General features: G+C 37.7%; 2 protein-coding genes across 16 annotated transcripts in view; both read right to left on the reverse strand.

The window, feature by feature from the left end:
• Window positions 1–25,678, reverse strand: part of LOC121262318 (mesocentin-like) — a 227,672-nt gene that overhangs the window by 127,426 nt on the left and 74,568 nt on the right. The window contains exon 10 of one of the 15 annotated variants that reach the window (XM_041164747.1): window positions 21,888–21,951. The exons of the other annotated variants lie outside the window; for them this stretch is intronic. Within the exon in view, the coding sequence (XP_041020681.1) occupies window positions 21,901–21,951 (51 nt within the window). The 3' untranslated portion in view covers window positions 21,888–21,900. Of the gene's footprint in view, window positions 1–21,887; window positions 21,952–25,678 lie in introns of those variants that run through there. 15 annotated transcript variants of the gene reach the window in all.
• Window positions 21,888–22,863, reverse strand: LOC121262320. Its single transcript, XM_041164755.1, has 2 exons — window positions 22,192–22,863; window positions 21,888–22,055 (listed from the first exon to the last, which is right to left on the reverse strand). The coding sequence occupies exons 1-2, from the start codon at window positions 22,729–22,731 to the stop codon at window positions 21,987–21,989; spliced, it is 609 nt and encodes a 202-aa protein (XP_041020689.1). The 5' UTR covers window positions 22,732–22,863; the 3' UTR covers window positions 21,888–21,986.

Raw genomic sequence — 25,678 nt, forward strand, 5'->3', positions numbered from 1 at the left:
GGCGGCGACGGAGGAGAAGCAGCGTGCAACAGTCAGACAATGATAACGGTGAAAATGACGTGGATGCCGTTCTGTTTCCACCTTATATACACAAAACGTTCGAACGTAATTCTTAGTACGTTCAAACGTGTTTCGATTTATTTTCCTAAATATTAACTATAATGTAACACCCTATATTTTAGTGTATTTTTATTGAAAGATTATTTTTAATAATTCAAAAATTTATTCTCTTATTTTATAATTATCGGATATTTTAAATGGGTTATTTTATGATCTTTAAATTGTAAAAATTAAATTATTATGTTTTCTTAATATTTATTTATTGTTGTACATTTAAATTGTTCTTCTTTTAGATTAATTGATTGTGGAATTTAATTATTTTATTTGCATTGTATCATTACGTTTAAATTATTTTAATTGACTTGCGGTTTTAAAATCTTTTCCGTTGGAACATTTTTGTGACGCAAGATGTGAGGATTGGACCTCATTTCTTTCCCTCCATTTTTCTCTTTCCTCTTTCTTCTTTTCTTTTCCTTTCTTTCTTTTTTCCTTTCTTTCCCTGCTATTTCCCGTACGCGCGCGACACCCTCTCCCCTCCTTCTCTCCCGTGCGCTTCTCTCTTTCCACCCAACCCACCGCCGTCGCGCCGCCATGCGCGACACCGCCCCTGCCGTTCGCTTCCCCACCGGCCGGCGACCACCTCCCTCCATTCTCAGCTCCTATCGCGCCGCCGTTTGCCCCCACGAGCCCCTCTAAGCCGCGGCGTATCTTGAGCTCCAGCACCGCCGTCGCGCCACCTTCGGCCACCATCTCTTCACCACTTCATCCTTAACCTCCTAGAAACCCAATGGACCCAACCCCAACTCCGATCCTTCACCGGTGAAGCACATCCAACCCCATTTCTGATTTGGATATTTTTGGCCTAAAACCACTATTTGCGCCGCCACCCACTGCAAACCACCACCACCATTGGCTTCACCGACCTCTCTAAGCCCTACCCTATCAATTTCGAGTCTTAGCTTGTCTCCGTTGAAAAGTGAGTTTTTGAGACCCACGGCCACAATGTATTTTACACTGTTACGTTGCTGAGCCGCCATTTCTTGCAGCTCCGGGATCCTTCAAAAATTATTATATAGCACTGTAAGTATTTTTCCAAATAACTATTGTGATTTAAATATATTTTTGCACTAACTCATATTATTGTGATCTGATTGGACATGCCGGATTAAGTCCGAGGAGTTCGGAGGTCGGATAGATTATGGACGGAGTTGTGTGTTTGGTTGGTATTGTGAATTGTTGGTTGTTGTGGTGTTGTTTCATGTATATGGCATATTTGCACGCATGTTCATATTTGTAAATGAAAACTGAGTTTTCACATGATTGCATACATGTTCATGTGTTTATCTGAAAATTGAATTTTCATATGAAATGATTTGAATGTGTTTGAAACGACTAGATTGACTGGTTTGAGAAAAAGGAAAGGAGACTGTAGGGACGGTGGTAAGCAGGGATGGTGGTAGAGTCCCGCCTGTGATTCCCACCTACGGTGCACGCGGTAGGGATGGTGGTAAGCAGGGATGGTGATTGTGTCCCGCTTGTGATTCTCGCCTACGGTGCAAGCAGTAGGGATGGTGGTAAGCATGGATGGTGGTATAGTCCCGCCTGTAATTCCCACCTACAGTTCTCTGATAAGTATTCATGATGTGTGATAAGTATTTATTTTGTGTGATAAGTATTCATTGTGTGGAAAGGAACTGTAGGGATGGTGGTAAGCAAGGATGGTGGTAGAGTCCCGCCTGTGATTCCCGCCTACGGTGCACGCTGTAGGGATGGTGGTTGTGTCCCGCCTGTGATTCCCGCCTATGGTGCACGCGGTAGGGATGGTGGTAAGCAGAGATGGTGGTAGAGTCCCGCCTGCGATTCCTGCCTACAGTGTCCGATAAATGGTTTGTTTTTGTGTGAATCATTTTCTGAAAAAATGACAGATTATGTTTTTGGGCCAAAATGGGATTTTGGCATGTGTTGAAAATAATCATTTTTAGGGAAAAATGGTATTTTATGGCTAAGTGGATTTTGTCGTATGAATGCATGTTGGTTACATTAATATGTTTTTATCCCGAGAGTTGTTTGGTTTATACTTACATGTGATACCATTTATGGTATGGTATCACAGATTTTGATGCAGATGAGGATGACGAGCCTTAGCTTGGCTTCGTTGGTGGAGTGATCTGGGATTGCTCCTGTTTATCAAGTTTCGTTTTTTATCAATTTATGTGTTGCCTTTGTAATATATTTGGGATGACTGTATAACTATTTAAAGGTAATTTGTTTTGAATATTTGTATTTAAATTTCTGGTACTTAGATGACTTATTTATATTATCCGCTGCGATTTTTATTGTGCACTTTTGTATGTTGCACACACTTGAACACATTTCGTTGGGATGCGTGACCCGTGTTGTCATCATCCTGACGTCACGATTCCCTTGTTTTTGTACGTGGGAGTCGGGGCGTCACATATAATATATTATATTATTAATATATGTTATATATTATAATGTTATATATAGCATTATAATATATAATATTATAATCTAATATATATAGTATATTATAGTATATATATACAGTGTATTATATATATAATGTATTATATAGTATATTATATATACTGTATTATATATAGTACAATATATATCTAATATTATATAATATAATATATTATATATTATATATATATATATAATCTATTATAAACTAATGAAATCAACATTAGAACCACATGCTCTTATTACTTATCTAAAACAATATACTTTATTATTACAATCTAGTACCCAAAATTCTAGTGTACAATTTCCTAAATAATTTGATTGGAATCAAATTACTCTCCCTAATAAATGACAATTAGATTAATTGGTTTTTTTGAATTTGTGAGTGCTAGTTATATTTTTAAAGTTTAGCAATATGTTTATATATGTTATTGTGATTTTATGCTTACTCTTGAAATAATTGTGATTATTGTTTGTGAATTTTGTGAATAATTTGTGAGTTTATGATGTTCATTGATGAATAAATATGGATGGATTTTCTCAAAAGGTAAATGAGGTAAAAAAAACTTGGACAATGAATTAATAATTCAACTCATTCAACTAGTGAAGTAGGCAACTAAAGAAAAACCACAAGAAGAGAGTACAAAATAATCTCCCAATAAACACATATGAAAACAAGGTAGAAATGATCAAAATAATAACACAAATTATAGTTGATATGCAAGCAAGGTGTGGTTCAATTATTTTCAAATAGACAAATTCATATTTTGTTTGATACATGAAATTTGCAACTAAGTCTACGTAATATCCTTGAAAGAAGATGCAGTCTAACTAAGACAGTCCAATACAAAAGCAATTCAGAATAATGTCACAAAGCATAAGGCACAACATTGAGCATCAATTTTTCTTCCCCACCTCATCAACTAAGAGCATCCACATCCGGCTCTCAAACCAAATTTTATGTAAAAAACACATAGAATCTGAAAATAATGCACAAAGTTGCTGCCAAAACAAGTGACATCCAGCTGGCACATAAACCAACAAGGTTCAAGCACCTTTGTAGCACAACCAACCATGCTTTGCCAAGAAATCACGAAACGAAACTCCAAAATAGGTTAAAAGGCACAAGTCAAAGCAAAAAACATGTGCCACATGAACCAACAAGGGCCAAGCCTTCATGCACACCCAACCAATTAAGCCAAGAAGTAACACGATAGCACAAAACCAAATAACATAACCAAAGCTTATATTTATAGAAGCTCAAAATGGTACAATTACAAGCAAAGCAAATGGCACAAGATAGGATGGTTGCAAATCCCGGTTGCCTTTGTGAAAATTTCATAATAAAGATGGCCTTCCGGGCTACCTTGCCATATCGATCAATGAGAATTCACTACAGTTGCTGATATTATGCTCGAGTACACCAAACAATCATACCATCATCATAGCCCCTGCACTTACATATACAGCTCCAACGACAACCATAAAATCTGAAAATTACACAAAACCCCAATCAGAGCCATGATAATGGTAGATCGTAGCCCCAATGTTGTAGAAAAGACTTTGTCAAAATTTACAGCTATAGTAACATTTAAATTAAAGAACAAAATGTAAATACCAGGGAATAATCGAATCATCTACCTAAATGAAAACATGTAAATCCCCAGTGCTGTAGAAATGAGAAGTTCCAAATTCATAACTATAGTAACATGTTAATCAGAGACCCAAATGTAAATCACAAGGAATAATCGAATCAAAGACCCAAATGAAAACATGTACATCCCCAATGTTGCTGATTTTGACAAGTTTCAAATTCACAGCTATCCTAACATGTAAATTAGAGACCCAAATGTAAGAAAATTTAAATCATAGCCTGAAAATCACATCTATGGTAACAAAATTTTAGACCCAAATGTAAAACCCTAAAACAATCAAATCAGAGACTCATCCGAGTAACATGTAAATCAGAGCCTCAATACTGCAAAAATGACAAATTCCAAATTCACAGCCACATTCCAAAATCAGAGACCCAAATGTAAATCACAAGAATAATTAGAGACCCATTCGAGTAAATCACATAGAATACCAGAGCTGTAAATCAGAGACTCATTCGAGTATATCACAAAGTAATCTAAATCACAAGGAATATCAGAGCAATGAACTAATATGAGTGAACAAATATATAATCCGCACATAGCATTATGATGAGGATGAGTGTGTGTGTGTGTGTGTGGGTGTGTGAGCGTCGAAGGTGTAAAGACTTACCAGAGACGATGATTGGAGGGGCTGCCTGATGGGGACGTGAATGATGGTCGATAGCAAGTAAGACACAAAGAGAGAAGTTGTGCGGGAGTGATGAACTGAAATGAGGATTGGGGATGTATTGGGAGCTACAATTTGGTTAGGGGATGAAGCATGCATTTGGGATTTTTTCCAAATGTAAACCCTAAAATTCAGAGAAAATTGTGGTTTGGGGAGCCGAATGAGGAAGCTCTAAACCGACAGGAGGGAAGTGAGTAGTGATAAAGTAAAGATTTTGATCCAAATTCGTCGTTCTAGGCTCGCCATTATTTATTTCATTTCATTCTACTGATTTATGGGTTTTAATTATGGGTAGCAATTTGTGTTTGTGGGTCGTGTCAAGTCATGAATATTTGACTATATGATTCAATTCGAAAGTGACCCATTAAGTTAAACGTATCAGATCTTCAAACTCTAACATGATCTATTTAAATAATGGGTCGTGTCGTATCACCCATTTTAACCCGTTTAATAATTAATTAGAAATTAATCAACACGACATGACTCATTTCAATCCATTTCATGTAAATGGGTTGAATTAATCCGTATAACTCATTTGACCTAATGAACATAATTTCACATAAAAATTAAAATCTGTATTAATTAGTAGCCACAATATCTAAAAAAACAATTAAACTACCCACTATAAAAAAAATATCGACATTTTTCTGATTTTAAACTTATAATAAAATCAATATTACAATCTCAATATTAACAAATATAAGTATAGGTTCAGAATTACAATCCTAACAATAAAAACTTAGGCATATTGAAAAATACCAATATTACAATCCAACAATAATAAAATTATGATTGTGAGTAAAAATCTAAACGGGTCATAACAGGTTGATTTCGTGTTAAGTGAGTTGACTTGTTAATGACCCATTTATAAATCTTATCTTAACGGGTCACCTATTTTGATCCAAACCCATTAACATCAAAACTCAAACCTGCTAATTTCGCGTCATGTTCATATTGGGTTTACAGGTCGTATCACATATTACCACCCCTAGTTCTAACTCCAAAGAACACAAGCTATGTTGACTTACGTACACGTTTGCTTGACTAAACGATCAGATACCGCGCCACATATCATTCTGTAACGCCCCGATCCCGGAGATTTGGAGAGTCAGCTCTAAATACTTAATATCAATTCCAATACCACAACTATAAAATCCAAAAAACTCAAAAAAATATTAATTCATTTGCTCAACCCAAATATACATGTTCCTTCACCGAAACAACAAATAAATTCTCAATAAAATAAATTAGAAACTCTCCAAAGACTCAAAAATATTCTTAACCCAACACATCAAAATATCCGAAAATAATCAATTTACTAACTATTACTCTCAAATAAGTACTTGTACCCTCGGACACTTAATTTCTCTACGATCCTCATACCTTGCTAAAACTTCCTACTCTTGTTCTCCAGGTGAACCATCAAAATCATCTGAAAAATATTTGGACATAAGAGGTGAGTTATCAACAACTCAGTAAGCAGAGAACATATACTAGTGTGTAAACATGAGCATTTACAAAGTTCGGAATGCAGAACAAAACACTTTTTATTTTTAGAATGCAGAGTCAGAATATGTTATCAAAAATATCAGAGCGAAAGTTCAAAAATATTCGTAATCAAAATTCCTTTGGCATAGCATAAACTAAAACATCACATCTTATCTTATTATATAAGAACAAATATCATATTTAACCCCCGTAGTAGGGTTGTGCAAACCCCGGCTGTAACGCCCCAATGGAAGGCCCCAACCACATGACTTATACTCCAAAAGAACTTGTTAATGATGCAATTGGAGCCTCATTGGAACATTATAAAGAGCAAGAACTTATCTTTCCCAAGCAATGTAGGATCCCATACACAACCTACCCTTATCCATATCACATGGGGTATCACAATCCAAAACTGTTCTTATGATTGGTTGCGTGTGATAAGGTGTGTTTAATTTTGGTTTGGTGGATGTATCGGTCATTATTGAAATTGAAATACAATATTTTTGGACTGAAGTGTGAGTTGTTCGGTTTAGTTTTTGGTTGTTTGAGTTGGGTTATTTTGCTGAATTGGGTCTTAAATTTTTAGATCAAAATTGTGTTGTTGGTTTTTAATACGTAGTTTATATATATTACTTTTATGCATAGGTGACGAGACTGATAGAGATCATTTTCAAGGCATAGATAATACGCTGCAGGAGTCAAGTAAGCGGGGTTCCTATGCTAGGTTTTATACAAGTTAATAAGGCTAAGACTGATTTTCTGAAAACTTACATATTTTGTGATGTAATGGGAACTTGGGAAAACAAAAACCAATCTCGGTCGTTTATTTGTATTATTCATGAAATCTGTATAAAAAAGGAAAAATATTTTCTTATATACATTGTGTAGACATGAGCTAAATTCTATCATGTGGTCTCTAAAATCTGAAAAATAGCGATATTGAGAATCTGAAAAATTGTGCTTTATTTTCAAAGATGTTCTGGTTTTTGTTTTCAATATGTGCAAATGATGTGATTTTGTTTTGGTACTTTGTTTTATTTAGATATAACATGTGAAAACCTTTGGCATGGTGTACTGAATTTTGTATCTAACTCTGTCTCTACTATGCTCTGCTCTGTTATGTTTTGCTCTGTTTGGGTTGGTGTCAACTTCTCTGTCTTTGAGTGCACCCACTTTGGAAATAAAATGGTTTTATTGTGGTCCTTCCTGTATGCACACTCGGGGCTCCGAGAAGAATAAGGAAAAGAATTCACCTCTGTCTCTGCCCGGTTTGGCCACCGGGGTTAGCACAACCCTACCACGAGGGTGAAACATGATCTCTACTCTGTGTGATGCTCTGTTTTGATGTGATGATGATACTCAGTTTATGTTATGCCAAAGTACTATGGGTTTTACTTGTCTTAAAACCATCGCTATGTTACTTTGAAAACATATTTTATTCTGCATGATAACTCTGTAAAATATTTTGTTCTGCATACTGTACTTTGTAAATGCTCATGTTTGCACGTTAGAATATGTCCTCTGCTTACTGAGTTGTTGATAACTCACCCCCCATCTTCATAATATTTTCAGATGATGTGGATAGTCCAACTGAAGACCTGAATTAGATTGGTAAGCATGATTAAGCTGAGGAGAGAATGTTAAAAGAAGTAATTCTAATGTTCTTTAGATTTAATGTCTCTTAGATTTAATTATATCTTGGGTTTAGTAAGGCTTATGAAATTATCAGTTTGGTTTGTTATGACTATCGGGAGATTGTGGACTCCTTAGTTTATTTTTGTTGCGGTAATGACTTTATGGAGTTTTCAATAGATTGAGTTTTGCTAATAAAGTTTTTGGAGATTTATTTTAGTTGTGTTGGGAAACATGTTTATAAGTGACAAGTAGTAATTCTCCAAGCCACCCGGGTTTGGGACGTTACACCGGTGGCCAACCGAATAGAAACAAAATGTGAATCTTCTCCTTATTATTCTCAGAGCCCCGAGTGTACACACATGAAAGACCATGCAGAAAACCACTTTGCTTCCAAAGTGGTTGCACTAGAAACAGAAAAGTTGGTACCAGAACAGAGGCCATAGTTTTACAGTCGTGGTAAGGTCAGAACGGAACAGAAACAGAATGTTATGCCAGAGGTTTTTCAGAAATCATATCATATCATATCAAAGTACTAAACTTTTTCAAAACAGAATAGAATCAGATTACAAAAACATAATTTATACACAAAATTTTATATTCGCTCTCTTTTACACAGTTCAGAAACAAAATGCCAAAATAGCTCATGTCTACACCAGTCATGCCAGAAAATACTTTATTCTTAAACATAATCTCATGAGTAATGCAGAACAAATAACTGAAGTAGTTCAAATTTATTTTCATAACCAAACATGCATATTTTTCAAAATCAACCTTAGTCCATTTTATTTTTATGCAAATTCTAGTATAGGAACCCTACTTACCTGAACTTCTTAACTTTTTCAGAATTTTTCTCAGAAATGCCGAAAATTAATTAATCATCACCAATAAAATAATCACGTAATTCCCGTAAATTTTTAATCAAGCACGAATTTCAATATTTAAGCCTAAACTTATAAAATAACCTATTTCAATTCCTCAAGACCTAAATTCTCATAACCCCAAAACAAATCATCACTTTCTAAAATTATCAATGTCAATTTAATAATTTTGACTAAAACATTTAAAAATCTGACCTATTTACTATTGAAAAAAGTTTAATACTAGATAATATAATTATCCCAAAATATTTTAAAATAAACCAAAACTATTTTTTTAATAGACTAAATCATATCTAAAGTGTAAAAATAACATTACACCATTATCGTTTACTCTTAAAATAAATCTTTACTTAATAACATGTTAAAATACTTAAAATGATTTCTGTAATCATAATTAAATAAGAGTTTATTAACACATACTAAAATTTTAAAACACATTAGCATAACTTGCAGTTCAAAGGGTAAAAATAATAATTAACGATATTATTGTAAAAATATGGCTTAGAAGCATGCAATTACAGTGTTACACTCACATAAAAACAAAATTCTTTGAATAAAAACAGAGGCTACGTACGTGATGGAGGTTCACCGTGCCTGAAAGAGGTCGTGGCAGGGCAGGCCAGGCCAGTGGGAGGAGGTTGAGACATGGTGTGGCGCCCCCAATCCCCCTTATATAAATACACAGGGATCGAGACGCCAGGATGGTGACAACACGGTCACACATCCCAACGAAGTGCCAGTGTGTGTACATGCAACAGTGTTCAAATAAAATAACGCAGCGGATAGTCAACTAAGTACCAGAATTTATTTACAATCAAACATCAGTAAAGATTTAAATAGCAGTTATACAGTCATCCATAAAATAATTTACAATAGTTTTAGATATACAAACGAGTGATCCCAGATCACTCCTCAGGCGGAGCCGTCTCCTCAGGCTCGCCCTCCTCCTTCTCATCAGCATCAAAATCTGCGTTACCACAAAATGGTCTCGCAGGTAAGTATAACCCAAACAATAACGTGATATAAAATGCATTAAATGCAACTAACATGCATGCACATGAAAATATGCATTTTTCCACAAAACATCATTTTTCCCGAAAATGATAATTTTCCAACACACACCAAAATCCCATTTTGGTCCAAATTATCCGTAAAACATTTTCCCAGAAAATGATTTACCCAAAAAATCAACTCGCACTATTTTCCCAGAAAATAGTGCATTAATCCCAAATGCACCATGCATTATTTCCATATGCACCATGGTCTCCCCTATGGACCATCCGCACGTCCTGGCTTCGCAGCGGTGCTCAATTCCGCGCCCAGCGCGTACATGGCCAAGCACTCACACTACGCAACGAGCGATGCCCAGTTCCGCGCCCAGCGCGTACGTGGCCAGACATCCTCTAGTCCCCGCCAGCAGAAGGACCACGGAGTCGGCACGAGACCATCTCGTCCGATCCCATTGTCGCCCGGCGACAATCCAGGGGACGTTACTCAGTATATTCCGCTCCCGAGTAACCAGAGGAGCTCCACCGAGTTAATACCCCATCTCGGCTTGGGGTCGTGATACACACGCACCAAAAATATTATCACATAAAATCATAACTTTTCAAATCACATGAACATGAATGCAATACACGAAAATCCAGTTTTCTTTTACAAACATGATCATGCATGAAATAATGAAATGCACATGTACCAACACAATATCTAACATCCATCAATGAACAATGCCAACAAATCCAACCAACCCTTCAACAACCAATATCCAATTCAACCAAATCAACCAAACAACTCCAATCACAAATCCGTCCGACCCCCGAACTCCTCGGACTCAGTCCGGCATGCCAAAAACACAGTGAAATGGGTTAGTGCAAAAATACATTTAAATTACGAAAGTTCTTTGGAGAAATACTTACAGTGCAATATAATAATTTTCCGAGGATCACGAAGTTGAAAAATGCGACGTTTGAGCAACACCACAGTGTAAAATACACTGTGGTCGTGGGTCACAAATACCAACTTTTCAACGAGGACAAACGAAGACCCAAGATTGATAGGGTAGGGCCTAGGGAGGTCGGTGAAGCTAGTGGTGGTGGTGGTTTGCCGTGGGTGGCGGCGCAAGGGGTGGTTTTAGGCCAAAAATGTGCAAATCGGAGATGGACTTGGTGGGGCTTCACCGGTGACGGATCGGAGCTGGGGTTGGGTCCAATGGGTTGCCAAGAGGCCGGGGATGAAGTGGTAGGAAGATGGTAGCCAATGGCGGTGCGACGGCGGCGCAATGGCGGAAAGTGTGCCGCGGCTTCGTGGGTTTCGTGGGCTTCGTGGAGGCTAACGGCGGCACGAACGGCGGTGATATTGGTGGGGTGAGGTCGCCGGCGGCTGGGGAGTCTAATGGGCTGGGCGGTGTCGACCACCGCCGACGGACGGCGGCGCAGCTGGTGGGGGAGAAACGGACGCGGGGAGAGAGAAAAGGAGAGAGAAACATGCGCACGGGAAGAAAGAAAAAAAATAAGGAAGAAGAAAAAGAAAAGAAGAAAAGAAAAAGAAAAGGAAAAGAAAAATAGAGGGAAAAGAAATGAGGTCCAATCCTCATAACTTGGGTCACAAAAATGATCCAACGGAAACGATTTCAAAACCTCAAGTTAAATAAAATAATTTAAACGTAATGGTAAAGTCAAATTGAAATAATTAAATCCCACGGTAATTAATTTAAATATTAAAAGCAATTTAAATGCATAATAATAAATAAATATTAAGAAAGCACATAAAAATAATTTTCACCAAATAAAAATCGTAGAAATAAACTCACTAAAAATCCAACCAATTTAAAATAAGAGAAATTATTTTAATTACATAAAAATAATTCCTTCAGTAAAAATACACTAAAATACGGGGTGTTACATCCTCCCCCCCTTAAAAAAAATTCCGTCCACGAAATTGGCAAGGTCAAATATTGCACCAAGACAAGATCAAGATTCAACCAAGAGAATACTTAGAATATACCGTCAAAATCAATCAAAAAAGTATGGATATTGCTCCCTCATGTCGGCCTCTCTCTCCCAAGAGAAATCTTGAGCCAACGGATCACCCCATTCCACTTTCACCATAGGTATTACCTTGGACCTTAACTCTTGCTCTTTCCAATCTACGATCTGGGTCGGGGCAACTTCATAAGTAAGGTTGGGCCGCAGTTGAATGCGTTCGGGATCCACAAAACGTGGCTCTTGCTGTCCAAAACTCTTCTTCAATGAGGACACATGAAACACATCATGAACATCTCCAAAATAATCTGGCAAGGCAACTCTATAAGCAACAAGCCCAACCTTCTCTATGATCTGAAAAGGGCCAATATATCTTGGACTAAGCTTTCCTTTCTTACCAAAGCGCTTAACGCCTTTCATAGGAGAGACTTTAAGATAAACCCAATCTCCTTCTTCAAAGGATAAGTCTCTTCTTCTTGTATCTGCGTAACTTTTCTGGCGACTTTGCGCTTCAGCCATCTTCTTCCTGATAAATTGAACTTGATCCTTCATTTCTTGAATTAACTCAGGCCCAAGCAATTTGTTCTCGCCAACTTCATCCCAACATAAAGGCGATCTGCACTTCCGTCCATATAAGGCTTCATACGGGGCCATCTGAATGGAGGAATGAAAACTGTTATTATAAGAGAACTCAATAAGTGGTAAGTGATTCTCCCAACTTCCCTGGAATTCCATGACACAAGACCGCAACATATCCTCCAGAGTCTGAATAGTACGCTCTGATTGGCCGTCCGTTTGGGGGTGATACGCCGAACTAAACTTCAATTTAGTGCCTAATGCCGCCTGCAAACTCTTCCAGAAATGGGACGTGAATCGTGGGTCCCGATCTGACACAATACTCTTGGGTATTCCATGCAAACGCACTATCTCCTTGACATATAACCGAGTCAACTTACCCAACGAGTCAGTATTATTAACAGGCAAGAAATGGGCACTCTTGGTCAACCGATCCACAATCACCCAAATGGAGTTCTTCCCACTAGGAGTCCTCGGCAACCCTACCACAAAATCCATAGAAATATCATCCCACTTCCATTCCGGAATAGGGAGAGGTTGGAGTCTACCAGCAGGTCTCTGATGTTCAGCCTTCACCTGTCGACATGTGTCACATTTCTCAATAAACAGGGCGATGTCCGACTTCATTCCTTCCCACCAGAAATTCTTCTTTAAATTCCTATACATCTTTGTGCTTCCTGGATGAACCGAATAAGGAGCTGCATGAGCTTCTGCTAAAATTCGCTCTTTAAATTCAGAGTCTCGGAGAATCACTCTACGATCCCGAAACCTAAGAATGCCATCCTTATCCAAGCTGTAATGCAAGGGTCCTCTAGACTTTCTGACTCTTTTCCTGATAGCCAACAGATTAGGGTCTTTTCTTTGAAGAGTCTTTAATTCATCAAAATCCACTACTCGGACATCCAAGACTGAAGATAATAATTCTTCTTGCTGTGAACTCTCGATAAGAAGTCTCCTCATTCCACAAAGGAGAGAGTCCACATCTGAAGATTCCGCTTCATCCACTTGTTGTGACTTCCTACTCAAGGCATCAGCGACTAAATTTGCCTTTCCTGGATGATACTTGATTTCACACTGATAGTCGCTAATTAGCTCTAACCACCGTCTCTGCCTCATGTTTAGATTCTTCTGAGTAAACAGATGCTTCAAGCTCTTGTAATCAGTATAAACTTCACAGGCTTCGCCATACAGATAATGCCGCCAGATCTTAAGCGCAAAAACTATTGCCGGCAACTCCAAATCATGCGTGGGATAATTCCTTTCATGAATCTTCAGCTGACGAGATGCATAAGCAACAACCCGTCCCTCTTGCATAAGAACGCATCCCAACCCGAATTTGGATGCATCACTGAAAATCACAAATGGCTTGTGTGGCTCCGGAAGTGCCAAAATAGGTGCCGTTGTCAATCTTCTCTTCAACTCTTGAAAACTTCTCTCACATTTGTCAGACCATACAAACTCAGTATTCTTCCTAGTCAAGGCAGTGAGAGGTCCTGATAGTCGAGAAAAACCTTCCACAAATCTTCGATAGTAACCGGCAAGTCCCAAGAAACTTCGTATCTCACGAACTGTCGAAGGGCGAGGCCACGACAAAACAGCTTCTACTTTACTAGGATCTACAGCCACCCCTTCTTGAGAAATCACATGTCCAAGAAACTTAACTTCTTCTAACCAGAATTCACACTTGCTCAACTTAGCGTACAATTGATGTTCTCTTAATTTCCCAAGTGCCAGGCGAAGGTGACAAGCATGCTCTTCCAAATCTCAAGAATAAATCAAAATGTCGTCGAGAAACACCACCACAAAAGAATCCAAGAAAGGCCGAAACACCCTATTCATTAGATCCATAAAAGCAGCAGGGGCATTAGCTAACCCAAAAGACATCACCTTAAATTCATAATGCCCATACCTCGTCCTGAAAGCAGTCTTGGGCACGTCCTTATCTCTTATTCTCAACTGATAGTACCCTGACCTCAAATCAATCTTCGAAAAGATAGCCGCTCCCTGAAGTTGGTCAAACAAATCATCAATTCTTGGTAGAGGATACTTGTTCTTAATAGTCACTTTGTTAAGCTCCCGATAATCTATACACATTCGGAGAGTACCATCTTTCTTCTTGACAAACAACACGGGCGCTCCCCACGGTGAAGTACTAGGCTGAATAAATCCCTTGTCGACCAGTTCTTGCAATTGAGTCTTCAACTCTTTTAATTCAGCCGGTGCCATGCGATAAGGTGCTTTATGCACAGGAGCCGCACCAGGTTCCAAATCAATAACAAATTCCATATCGCGAACGGGAGGTAATCCGGGCAAATCATCTACAAACACATCAGGAAACTCGCCCACAACTGGAATATCTACTAACGACTTCTTCTCAGATGGCGTAGACTCAACTTGGACCAAAAAAGCATCTGCTCCACGAGCTATATCTCTCCTAGCTTGAATTGCTTATATAATTGTTGGTTTTGCCTTCAACTTACTTCCCGCGAATTCCACATAATCATCATCCGAGAGTTGAAAACCAATTACCAGACTTCTACAATCAATATTTGCTGAATATCGATATAGCCAGTCCATTCCCAAAATTATATCAAATCCCAGCAACTTGAATACAATCAAATCTGCATCCAGTGTCCTCCCTCCAAAATCCAAAGGACAGCCCAAAGCAACTTTAGAGCACCACACCATCTCACCATTTGGAAGTGCCACTACTAGAGTTTGCGATAAAGGCTCCGTGACCAGATTACACATCCGTGCAAAAGTGGCAGACACAAAAGATCGAGACGCCCCAGAATCAAACAAAGTACATGCATAGAAATCATATAGGCGAACTCTACCTGAAGCAAACACATCCACCAGACAATCCCAAATAATCCAACCATAACAAATATTAAATCAAATTAAAATGATTAAATGCATACCAGTAATAACCCCAGCATCGTGGGTCTCTGGAGCTCCGTAATCCACATCACCAGGGGTCACTGCATAAACCCGAGCTTGTACCAACTGTCTCTGGTTGCCCCTTCCACCTCGTCGACCTCCTCGCGCTCCTCGCGCTTCTTGCCCTCCTTGAACTTGACCAGGACACTCCCGAGCAAAGTGACCCGGCTGGCCACATCTAAAACACTGAATTCCTCTCTGGCCACACTCACCCTCATGGGCTCTATTGCACCTGTTACAAACTGGAGCTCGACCTCCAGCACGAATACCGGTGGTCGTCTGCGGACGGGCACTAGTCCTTTGCACGAACTTGTGAGGCGACCCAGAACTACTCCCTTCGCCAAGGTAACTCCGCCTTTTCTGACCCGGAGGGGAACCTGCTCCAAAACTGTTTTCCCGCTCTGCAATGCTGGCTAAATCCACTAACTCTTGAAAGTCCTTAATCCGAAGGCAGGCCACTTGTTTACGTACCTCATGGCGCAAACCCTCCAGGAAGCGCTCGACCCGCAACTCCTCCGTAGTAATGAGGTGAGGAGCGAACCGTCCAAGCTCCATAAACTTTCTTGCATATTGCTCCACAGTCATGCCACCTTGGACCAAATTATTGAACTCCCGAGCCTTTTGCCTTCTCACTGAAGCAGGAAAGAACCGGTCATCGAACTCTTTCTTGAAACGCTGCCAAGACACAGCAGCCAAGGAACCCAACTCCATTTCTAATAATGTCCGCTTGGTCTCCCACCAATTTGCCGCTTCACCTTGCAGCATATAACTTCCATATAATACCATCTGAGCCTCCGTGCATCCACAAACTTCAAATATTCTTTCCAAATCTTGAATCCACCTCCTAGCTCGCATTGGGTCCTCCTCCCCAGTGAAGGCAGGGGTCCTATGCGTTAGGAAGCGCTCATAGGGACACCCCACTTGGGCTCCTCTACTTGAATCTCCCTGCGGCGGTCGGAAATTCTGTTGAAGAAATTATGTCATTCTATTTAATGCTCTTGCCATAGCATAATTTCCATCACCTCTAGGTAACTCATCTTCAGGCACCTCAGCTTGCCTTCTTGGTCTCACCATAATCCTGTCATAGAACATTCTCCAAACCCGCTTAAATCCAGATAATTTATACTCAACCAAAAATAAACAATAATTAAAGCGATAAATAAAATAATTTAAATAACAACAATTAACATAAAATGACATAGCAACAAACTCATAATATAAAATAAATAACTTAACTTACATCTCTTTTAAAAAAAAAAAAAATTATTATTTTAAAATAATAATAAAAATAATTTTCTGGTACTATCCTAAGGGACATGTGGTTTTACCCAGAGCCGAACTGCTCTGATACCACCTGTGGCTCCCCCAATCCCCCTTATAGAAATACACAGGGATCGAGACGCCAGGATGGTGACAACACGGTCACACATCCCAACGAAGTGCCAGTGTGTGTACATGCAACAGTGTTCAAATAAAATAACGCAGCGGATAGTCAACTAAGTACCAGAATTTATTTACAATCAAATATCAGTAAAGATTTAAATAGCAGTTATACAGTCATCCATAAAATAATTTACAATAGTTTTAGATATACAAACGAGTGATCCCAGATCACTCCTCAGGCGGAGCCGTCTCCTCAGGCTCGCCCTCCTCCTCCTCATCAGCATCAAAATCTGCGTTACCACAAAATGGTCTCGCAGGTAAGTATAACCCAAACAACAACGTGATATAAAATGCATTAAATGCAACTAACATGCATGCACATGAAAATATGCATTTTTCCACAAAACATCATTTTTCCCGAAAATGATAATTTTCCAACACACACCAAAATCCCATTTTGGTCCAAATTATCCGTAAAACATTTTCCCAGAAAATGATTTACCCAAAAAATCAACTCGCACTATTTTCCCAGAAAATAGTGCATTAATCCCAAATGCACCATGTATTATTTCCATATGCACCATGGTCTCCCCTATGGACCATCCGCACGTCCTGGCTTCGCAGCGGTGCTCAGTTCCGCGCCCAGCGCGTACATGGCCAAGCACTCACACTACGCAACGAGCGATGCCCAGTTCCGCGCCCAGCGCGTACGTGGCCAGACATCCTCTAGTCCCCGCCAGCAGAAGGACCACGGAGTCGGCACGAGACCATCTCGTCCGATCCCATTGTCGCCCGGCGACAATCCAGGGGACGTTACTCAGTATATTCCGCTCCCGAGTAACCAGAGGAGCTCCACCGAGTTAATACCCCATCTCGGCTTGGGGTCGTGATACACATGCACCAAAAATATTATCACATAAAATCATAGCTTTTCAAATCACATGAACATGAATGCAATACACGAAAACCCAGTTTTCTTTTACAAACATGATCATGCATGAAATAATGAAATGCACATGTACCAACACAATATCTAACATCCATCAATGAACAATGCCAACAAATCCAACCAACCCTTCAACAACCAATATCCAATTCAACCAAATCAACCAAACAACTCCAATCACAAATCCATCCAACCCCCGAACTCCTCGGACTCAGTCCGGCATGCCAAAAACACAGTGAAATGGGTTAGTGCAAAAATACATTTAAATTACGAAAGTTCTTTGGAGAAATACTTACAGTGCAATATAATAATTTTCCGAGGATCACGAAGTTGAAAAAGACAACGTTTGAGCAACACCACAGTGTAAAATACACTGTGGCCGTGGGTCACAAATACCAACTTTTCAACAAGGACAAACGAAGACCCAAGATTGATAGGATAGAGCCTAGGGAGGTCAGTGAAGCTAGTGGTGGTGGTGGTTTGCCGTGGGTGGCGGCGCAAGGGGTGGTTTTAGGCCAAAAATGTGCAAATCGGAGATGGACTTGGTGGGGCTTCACCGGTGACGGATCGGAGCTGGGGTTGGGTCCAATGGGTTGCCAAGAGGCCGGGGATGAAGTGGTAGGAAGATGGTGGCCAATGGCGGTGCGACGGCGGCGCAATGGCGGAAAGTGTGCCGCGGCTTCGTGGGTTTCGTGGGCTTCGTGGAGGCTAACGGCGGCACGAACGGCGGTGATATTGGTGGAGTGAGGTCGCCGGCGGCTGGGGAGTCTAATGGGCTGGGCGGTGTCGACCACCGCCGACGGACGGCGGCGCAGCTGGTGGGGGAGAAACGGACGCGAGGAGAGAGAAAAGGAGAGAGAAACGTGCGCACGGGAAGAAAGAAAAAAAATAAGGAAGAAGAAAAAGAAAAGAAGAAAAGAAAAAGAAAAGGAAAAGAAAAATAGAGGGAAAAGAAATGAGGTCCAATTCTCATAACTTGGGTCACAAAAATGATCCAACGGAAACGATTTCAAAACCTCAAGTTAAATAAAATAATTTAAACGTAATGGTAAAGTCAAATTGAAATAATTAAATCCTACGGTAATTAATTTAAATATTAAAAGTAATTTAAATGCATAACAATAAATAAATATTAAGAAAGCACATAAAAATAATTTTTACCAAATAAAAATCGTAGAAATAAACTCACTAAAAATCCAACCAATTTAAAATAAGAGAAATTATTTTAATTACATAAAAATAATTCCTTCAGTAAAAATACACTAAAATACGGGGTGTTACACATGGAGGCGAAACACTGAGAGAGAGAGACCATGGCAAGAGGGAGGAGCAGCGACGTGGTTGGCTTGGCTTCGGGGTGGCGAGGCTGCTGGACGTAATGGAGGCTGTGGGCTGCGGGGAGGCCGTGAGGGTGCAACTACGTGGGAGGCTACGATGTAGTTTCCGTTTGTTCTACTCTCGGTTATGGCTAAGCAGCATCTCCGTGGGTGGTCGAGATGCGGTGCATGGAAGGGAATCTTGGTAGCTACCGGTTTCACAAGGTTCAAGGCAGTGGGCTAAAAATCGAGCTGCGGTGGATTTTTTGGGTCACGGCAATGGGGTGCAACATGATGGGGGTTGTGCTATGGCTAACGGCAGCAACAAGTTTTGGGCAATTTTTTTTTCCATGCAGTAGAGGAATACGTGTATATATATGAAGGTGATGATAAAACCCTAGAGATAAGAGAGGAAAGAGACGTGCATAAGTAATGCTTATGACTAATGGAAAGAGACGTGAAAAAGGTGGGGAGTTTCTAAAAACAACAGCTGTTGGGTTTCTCAATTTAATAAAAAGGGGCGCGGGTCTTGGGGTGATCGGGTAGAGCCCACTTTAAAAAAAAAAAAAAAAATTGGGGTCAAGACTGGTAGTTAATAAATAAAAAGAATAAATAAATAAAAGGGTTCTTCTCTTAGATTTTGGGTCACGGACCAAACTCAGCAATATTTCAACTTGTCTCTTAAAAAAATATCGGCCCATAAAAATATTCAACAAAACTCGTTTTCCATACATATAAATCCAAAATAATTTTAGAAAACGGCTTAGTGCAAGGTCCGGGTGGTATATTCCCCTCTTTCTACATAGGATAGATAAAAGAAAAAGAAAAGATATAGTGATCGTGCGTAAGAACTTTTCCCTTGTACTTGACTAATGCCTGATTTGGATAGCAACATCCTTCTCATTCATCTCATCTCAAGTCAATATCTAAACATTACAAATACAAATACTTTTCAATTTCAAAAATTTAACTTTTCTATCTAATCATTACAAATTTCTTAAACTTGCAAACAAAACACACAATATAATTTAATTTTTTCAAACATCAAAACAGAAATTATATTAAAAAATTATATTATAATAATATTTTAACTTTATAATATTTTTATTAAATTCTCTCATTTCCCAAAATCACATAAAATATATTAATTCAATTCATTTTATTACTATTCACAAACAATTTACAGAACATCTCATCTCACTATCTAAATCGGGCCAATGGCTGTATGGGCTAGCCCATGGTGCGGTCAGTCATCAACAGTCTGTTATTAAAAGATTATTTTTTTTGTATGAATCTCACATTTATTCATTTTTTTAAAAGAATAAATACGATAGATTAATTTTTTCATATGAATATCATATTTACTCAATTTTTTTAAAAATAATATGACACTTACATAAACTAAAAATATCATTTCTCTTTTTTAATATAAATATATTTTCATAGTTTATATATATATATATATATATATGCATTACTAGTGATTCCTAAAAAATGATTAAATGCTATATCATATTATAATACTATAATGTTTTTTTATCCTTCACATATTTAAGATATTTTCATTACCTATTATTATGTCTACGACTTATTTTATTAATTTTCTTATAATTTTCAATATATCGCAATAATGCATAAAATTATAAGTACAAATAACAATATTCTTTCTTTAATTTTTCTTTTTACCATTTTACATATTTAAGATATTTTCATTATGCTGAGACTTATTTTATGATCCATTTTCTTATAATCTTCAGTATATATAGCTGACAACGCATATAATTATAAAATTATGCGTACGTCATTTTCCTTTGATTATACTGTTTACTTGAATACTTTTATAAAATTATAATAGTACTATAATCTTTGTTTTAGACAAACTATATTAAATAATAAAATGATTATCATTAAAGCTTCGTTTGTTTTCAAAAAACATCACATCACATTTCATCTCATCTAATCATTACAACTTTTCTAACTTTCAATACAAAATAAAATAAATAATTTAACTTTTTTAAATTTTAAAATAAAAATAATATTAAAAAATATATTCTAACAATATTTTATTTAATTTTTTAACTTTAATCTTAATTCATCTCATCTCATCTCATCTCTAAAACAAACAAACCCTAAGAAAAATAAACGTACATATATATACCTCAACCAAGTACAAGAAAAAGATAATTTGAGAAAATGACATGACCGAGTACTCGATCCCATCTACGTTCTAAGGATTATAATATTGGGTAATGATAGCCTTTCAACCAGTTTACTCTTCCTTTTATCATTGATGTTATGTTTCAAATTTTTTATTTTTTTATTATTTTTTTTAATCATTTTTTTAACATCCTAATCATTAAGAACAAATTAAAAAAATATATAATTTTACAGATAGTCATTTTCTTAACCATTAAATAAAATAAAAAATAAAAAAAATCAAATATAAAAAGAGGAATAAATTAGTAGTAAATGAAGAGTAATCTTATCATTTTCCTATAATATATCCCAGAAAAACAGATCGGATCAGATCGATCAGGAATATTGGCTTGCTTCCCAGATGTCGCCTAAGGCAAGGTCGATTGCCCTCCATATTTTCATTGTTCTACGTTGGATCAACTTATTGGAAGGATTATGACATAAATTAATTAATTAGGGTATCATGGAATAAGTAGTACTGTAAATTAGCCCGATGGTATATTCTTATATATACACGACATAACATATTAACTAAAAACTACGTACAGCAATATACATTAAGCCAGTATTAAGCAAATCTCTTACGAACCGGATCTGGACTTTAATCATGAGTGAGTCCGATCCTCAGTTACAAAGGAGCATTTCACACACACCTACGCACGTAGGTACGTCCAGAAATGCGACAACTAGTAGTGCTGGTTATGCTGATCATAAGTAGTACTACGGTGCCCAGGAAGCTTCTCTTTGATGTTTTCCATCACACACCCTTCTTCTATGGATGATCATAATGATGATAATTCATGATGATAACGTTGCAGCCGCCTTGGCCATCGTACTCAGGCTGTATTACATTAAATTAATTCACAGAAAAACATAGATATATGGTAAAACAAAAGGTGAAAACAATATATAAGGTTTTAGAAGATAGGAAAGAAAAGTATGTTTATCATGTACTACTGAGATCGAGGAGTACTTACGGAACTTGAGCTTCCAGAGCGATGAAGCTTGCCGTAATGGTCATGACGGTGCTGGTGCTGCACACCTTGGAGAGTAGTGCCTCTGTGGCGGATTGGGTTGCCATACTCATCCGTATGAATCACGTTGCCGTATTCGTCTGTGTGGATAATGTTGCCGTATTCGTCTATGCGGATAACTTTGCCGTCTGTGCGGATAACATTGCCGTATTTGTCTGTGCGGTTAACGTTGCCGTATTCGTCTGTGTGGATAACGTTGCCGTATTCGTCTGTGCGGATAATGTTGCCGTATTCGTCTGCGTGGATAACGTTGCCGAATTCGTCTGTGCGGATAACGTTGCCGTATTCGTTTGTGCAGATAACTTTGCCGCCTGTGCGGTTAACGTTGCCGTATTCGTCTGTGCGGATAACGGTGCCGCATTCGTCTGTGCGGATAACGTTGCCGTCGTCTGTGCGGATAGCTTTGCCGTATTCGTTTGTGCGGATAACGTTGCCATACGCGTTAGTTTGGGCTGCTCTGTATTTGTTTTGGTAATGTGCCATTTTCAAGGTTAACAAGCGGAAACAAAATCACTAGCAAAGGCTGAGAATTTCAACGAAATAGTACTGTATAAAGGTAAGCTAGCTAGCTGCTAATGTTCTTTGCATTGATATAGGATGGATTAAGAGTGAGTACTTTGGATTACTATGGACTAACTTATATATATCGGTAGACCTGATATTTATGTGTATGAACATGCATGACGACAGAATTGTTAAACGTGCCGCGTTACAAATTGCTAAACGTGCCACGAAACTTCTACTCGAACACGTCTAGAAGTTTCGGTTTGAAATGAAGTTTCGTCAACTCAAACCGAACACGTCTACTCATAATTATGTAACCTAAGACGTTTATTATGTCCCAACACGTTTACCCATCGTCGGCGACGAATTAAACTTAATCTCAAACGACACGTTTCAGCTTCTATCACTTCCACGTGGCCAGGAGTAATAACGTGGCACCTTTAGCATTTTGTAACGCGGCACGTGTAACAATTTTGTTGTTATTATTCCTGCGATACAATGCATATAAACATTATACAATACTTGCATCAGATATTTTTTTATCTTTTAGCACTACATAAAATACCAGAATGCTATATCCCATAACATTTAAACATATTTTATAAACTGAACAGAAACCGGACCTCATGCGGTGGATTAGCCACCAAAATTTTCCGGCCTCCTCCCTCAGTCCTCTCTAAAAATTTTGAAGGCTAGATGTTGAAATAGTGGTGAACACAACTAGTTCTATTATCTAATATTGACAGTGAATAGCATAAACTTGTCCTAAAAATTTATGTTAGTCATGAGAATCTCTAGAGATGTAATGCTATAAACGATTTATTAATAGTCGAATTATCGTTTGGGATGCAGAATGATAAACTTCTTACACGAATATGTTTGTCTTATATAGTCTGACTTAATATTATTTGCAGTGACCTAACAACCTTAATAAACATAAAAATTGGAAATATTTTTTTATTACTCATAATTAAAATAATAAAAAGAAGGTAGACTAAAAAATTAACTTTTCTATGATTTGAACTAACTCAATAAAAAGTACTTCAATTCTTAAATGAAAGGGATTACACATAAGTAATCTCACAAACTGACGTGACTTCATGTGATCCATCAGATCTATTTTATAATAAAAATAACTTTACAATCTGACAAATCATATCAAGCCACATCTGTTTATGAGATTACTTTTACGTAATCACTTTATAACTAAAATATTTCTCTTTGCTTAATGATTCAAAATCCTAGTATCAATCTATTCTATAGATATTTGAACTATACTTGACCAACTACTAATTAGGCCTGTACATTAGCCCGCCCAATGACTTTTCGGCCTACAGCCATGGCCAGTGAAATGTAATCCGATCCGAGGATCGGGTAAAAAGTCATCGGTACTCTGTGTGTGTGTGTGTTTTTTTTTTTTTTTTTGTGCGCGCCTGCCTACTATTGGTCTTCTTTAAAATAAAATACAAAGCATTGCTAAAAGACATATAGCAACTTACAAAAAGAGAAAACTGAAGCATTTACACGAAAATTCTTTGAGGAAGAGATTCTCTTAAGAAAAAGAATCAATACCATGCGGAATCAAGGCAACTGAATAGACATTTTTAAAAGCTAATCAATGGATGAGAAAATATTGGTGAAACTATTCCACAACTCCTTTGCCAGCAAAAGAGCCACGACCAAAAAGACTGTATGGAACTATTACGATTCCAATTCCACTATGAATGAAGGGTTGAGATGGTCAGGCCTCATTCAATGAAAACAAATGGCACACCATTTAAAATTGAAGTGAAACAAGAACAAGGGGAAGATACTATAATCAACATAGAAAGAGTCGATGCAACTATAATGCCAATCATAACAACAATTAAATTTGACAATAGACTCTAGCTTGGAATAGTATGAAGAGAACCAAAAGAATGCTAGCAACACCATACGAAAATTCACAAGTGCCTGTAATTTAGACAATACGGTCCCGTATAAAATAGCTAAATTGTGATAACAACTCCATGTAAGTTATGGAACTGATTCAAGTAATTGGAACACAGCCATACAAGTTGGATGTGTTGAGCTGTATGGAGGTTGGGAAACCCTCGATGTTTTCCCATATCAAATACGTATGAGTATGAGTCTTTGATGAATTTTGTCAAACACTTCCCCAACATTGCTCTTATTCCATATTTGAGTCCTTTTATTACATTTAGTTGATTTCCTTATAACATCACTACATCCACATTCCACTGATTTGATACGTTAAATTTACTTTATAATAAAAAATATTGTACAATTTGATACATCACGTCAAACCATGTCAGTTTATGAATTTATTTTTATGAGATTTATTTGTAGATAAAACATTTCTCCAATAGTTTTGAAATTATTACAGTTTCATTAATAATAATTTTTTTTATAAATATTCGTTTGGTATTTTATTTTTAATGGTTAATTATGGTTTTCTCTGAGATCTAACATTAATATTTTTTGTCATTTGTCTAATGGTAACAGTTTTTGCCCTTTATCTAACGATGATATTTTTGTCTTTTGTCTAGCTGTAACATATCCTTTTCAACTTGCAACGGTAATTTGGATTTTTACCAATTTCCTAACGAACATATTTGCAAATGGTAAAATTTTTATGTATTAATAAGAGCACTTAAGGATCCATTCACATCTAGAGCAGCCTAAGTTTCATTTCATGTTAAGAGGAAATTGTCATTTCGGCCTCATTTTCCACTCGCTTCTTAATTGGATTTTTCTTTCCTTCGCAAATTGCTGCTTCATTTAGACTCGGAAGATGAGGTGAAGCTTATTTTTAATGACGATTGAGGATCAACATCTACTCATCGTGGTTCTTGCCAACGTCGTAAGTACATTAAGTACGATCATATTGAAGGGCACGAACGACTATTTCGTGACTATTTTGCAG

The sequence above is a fragment of the Juglans microcarpa x Juglans regia genome, chromosome 4S, assembly GCF_004785595.1.
Source record: "Juglans microcarpa x Juglans regia isolate MS1-56 chromosome 4S, Jm3101_v1.0, whole genome shotgun sequence".
Taxonomy (NCBI): domain Eukaryota; kingdom Viridiplantae; phylum Streptophyta; class Magnoliopsida; order Fagales; family Juglandaceae; genus Juglans; species Juglans microcarpa x Juglans regia.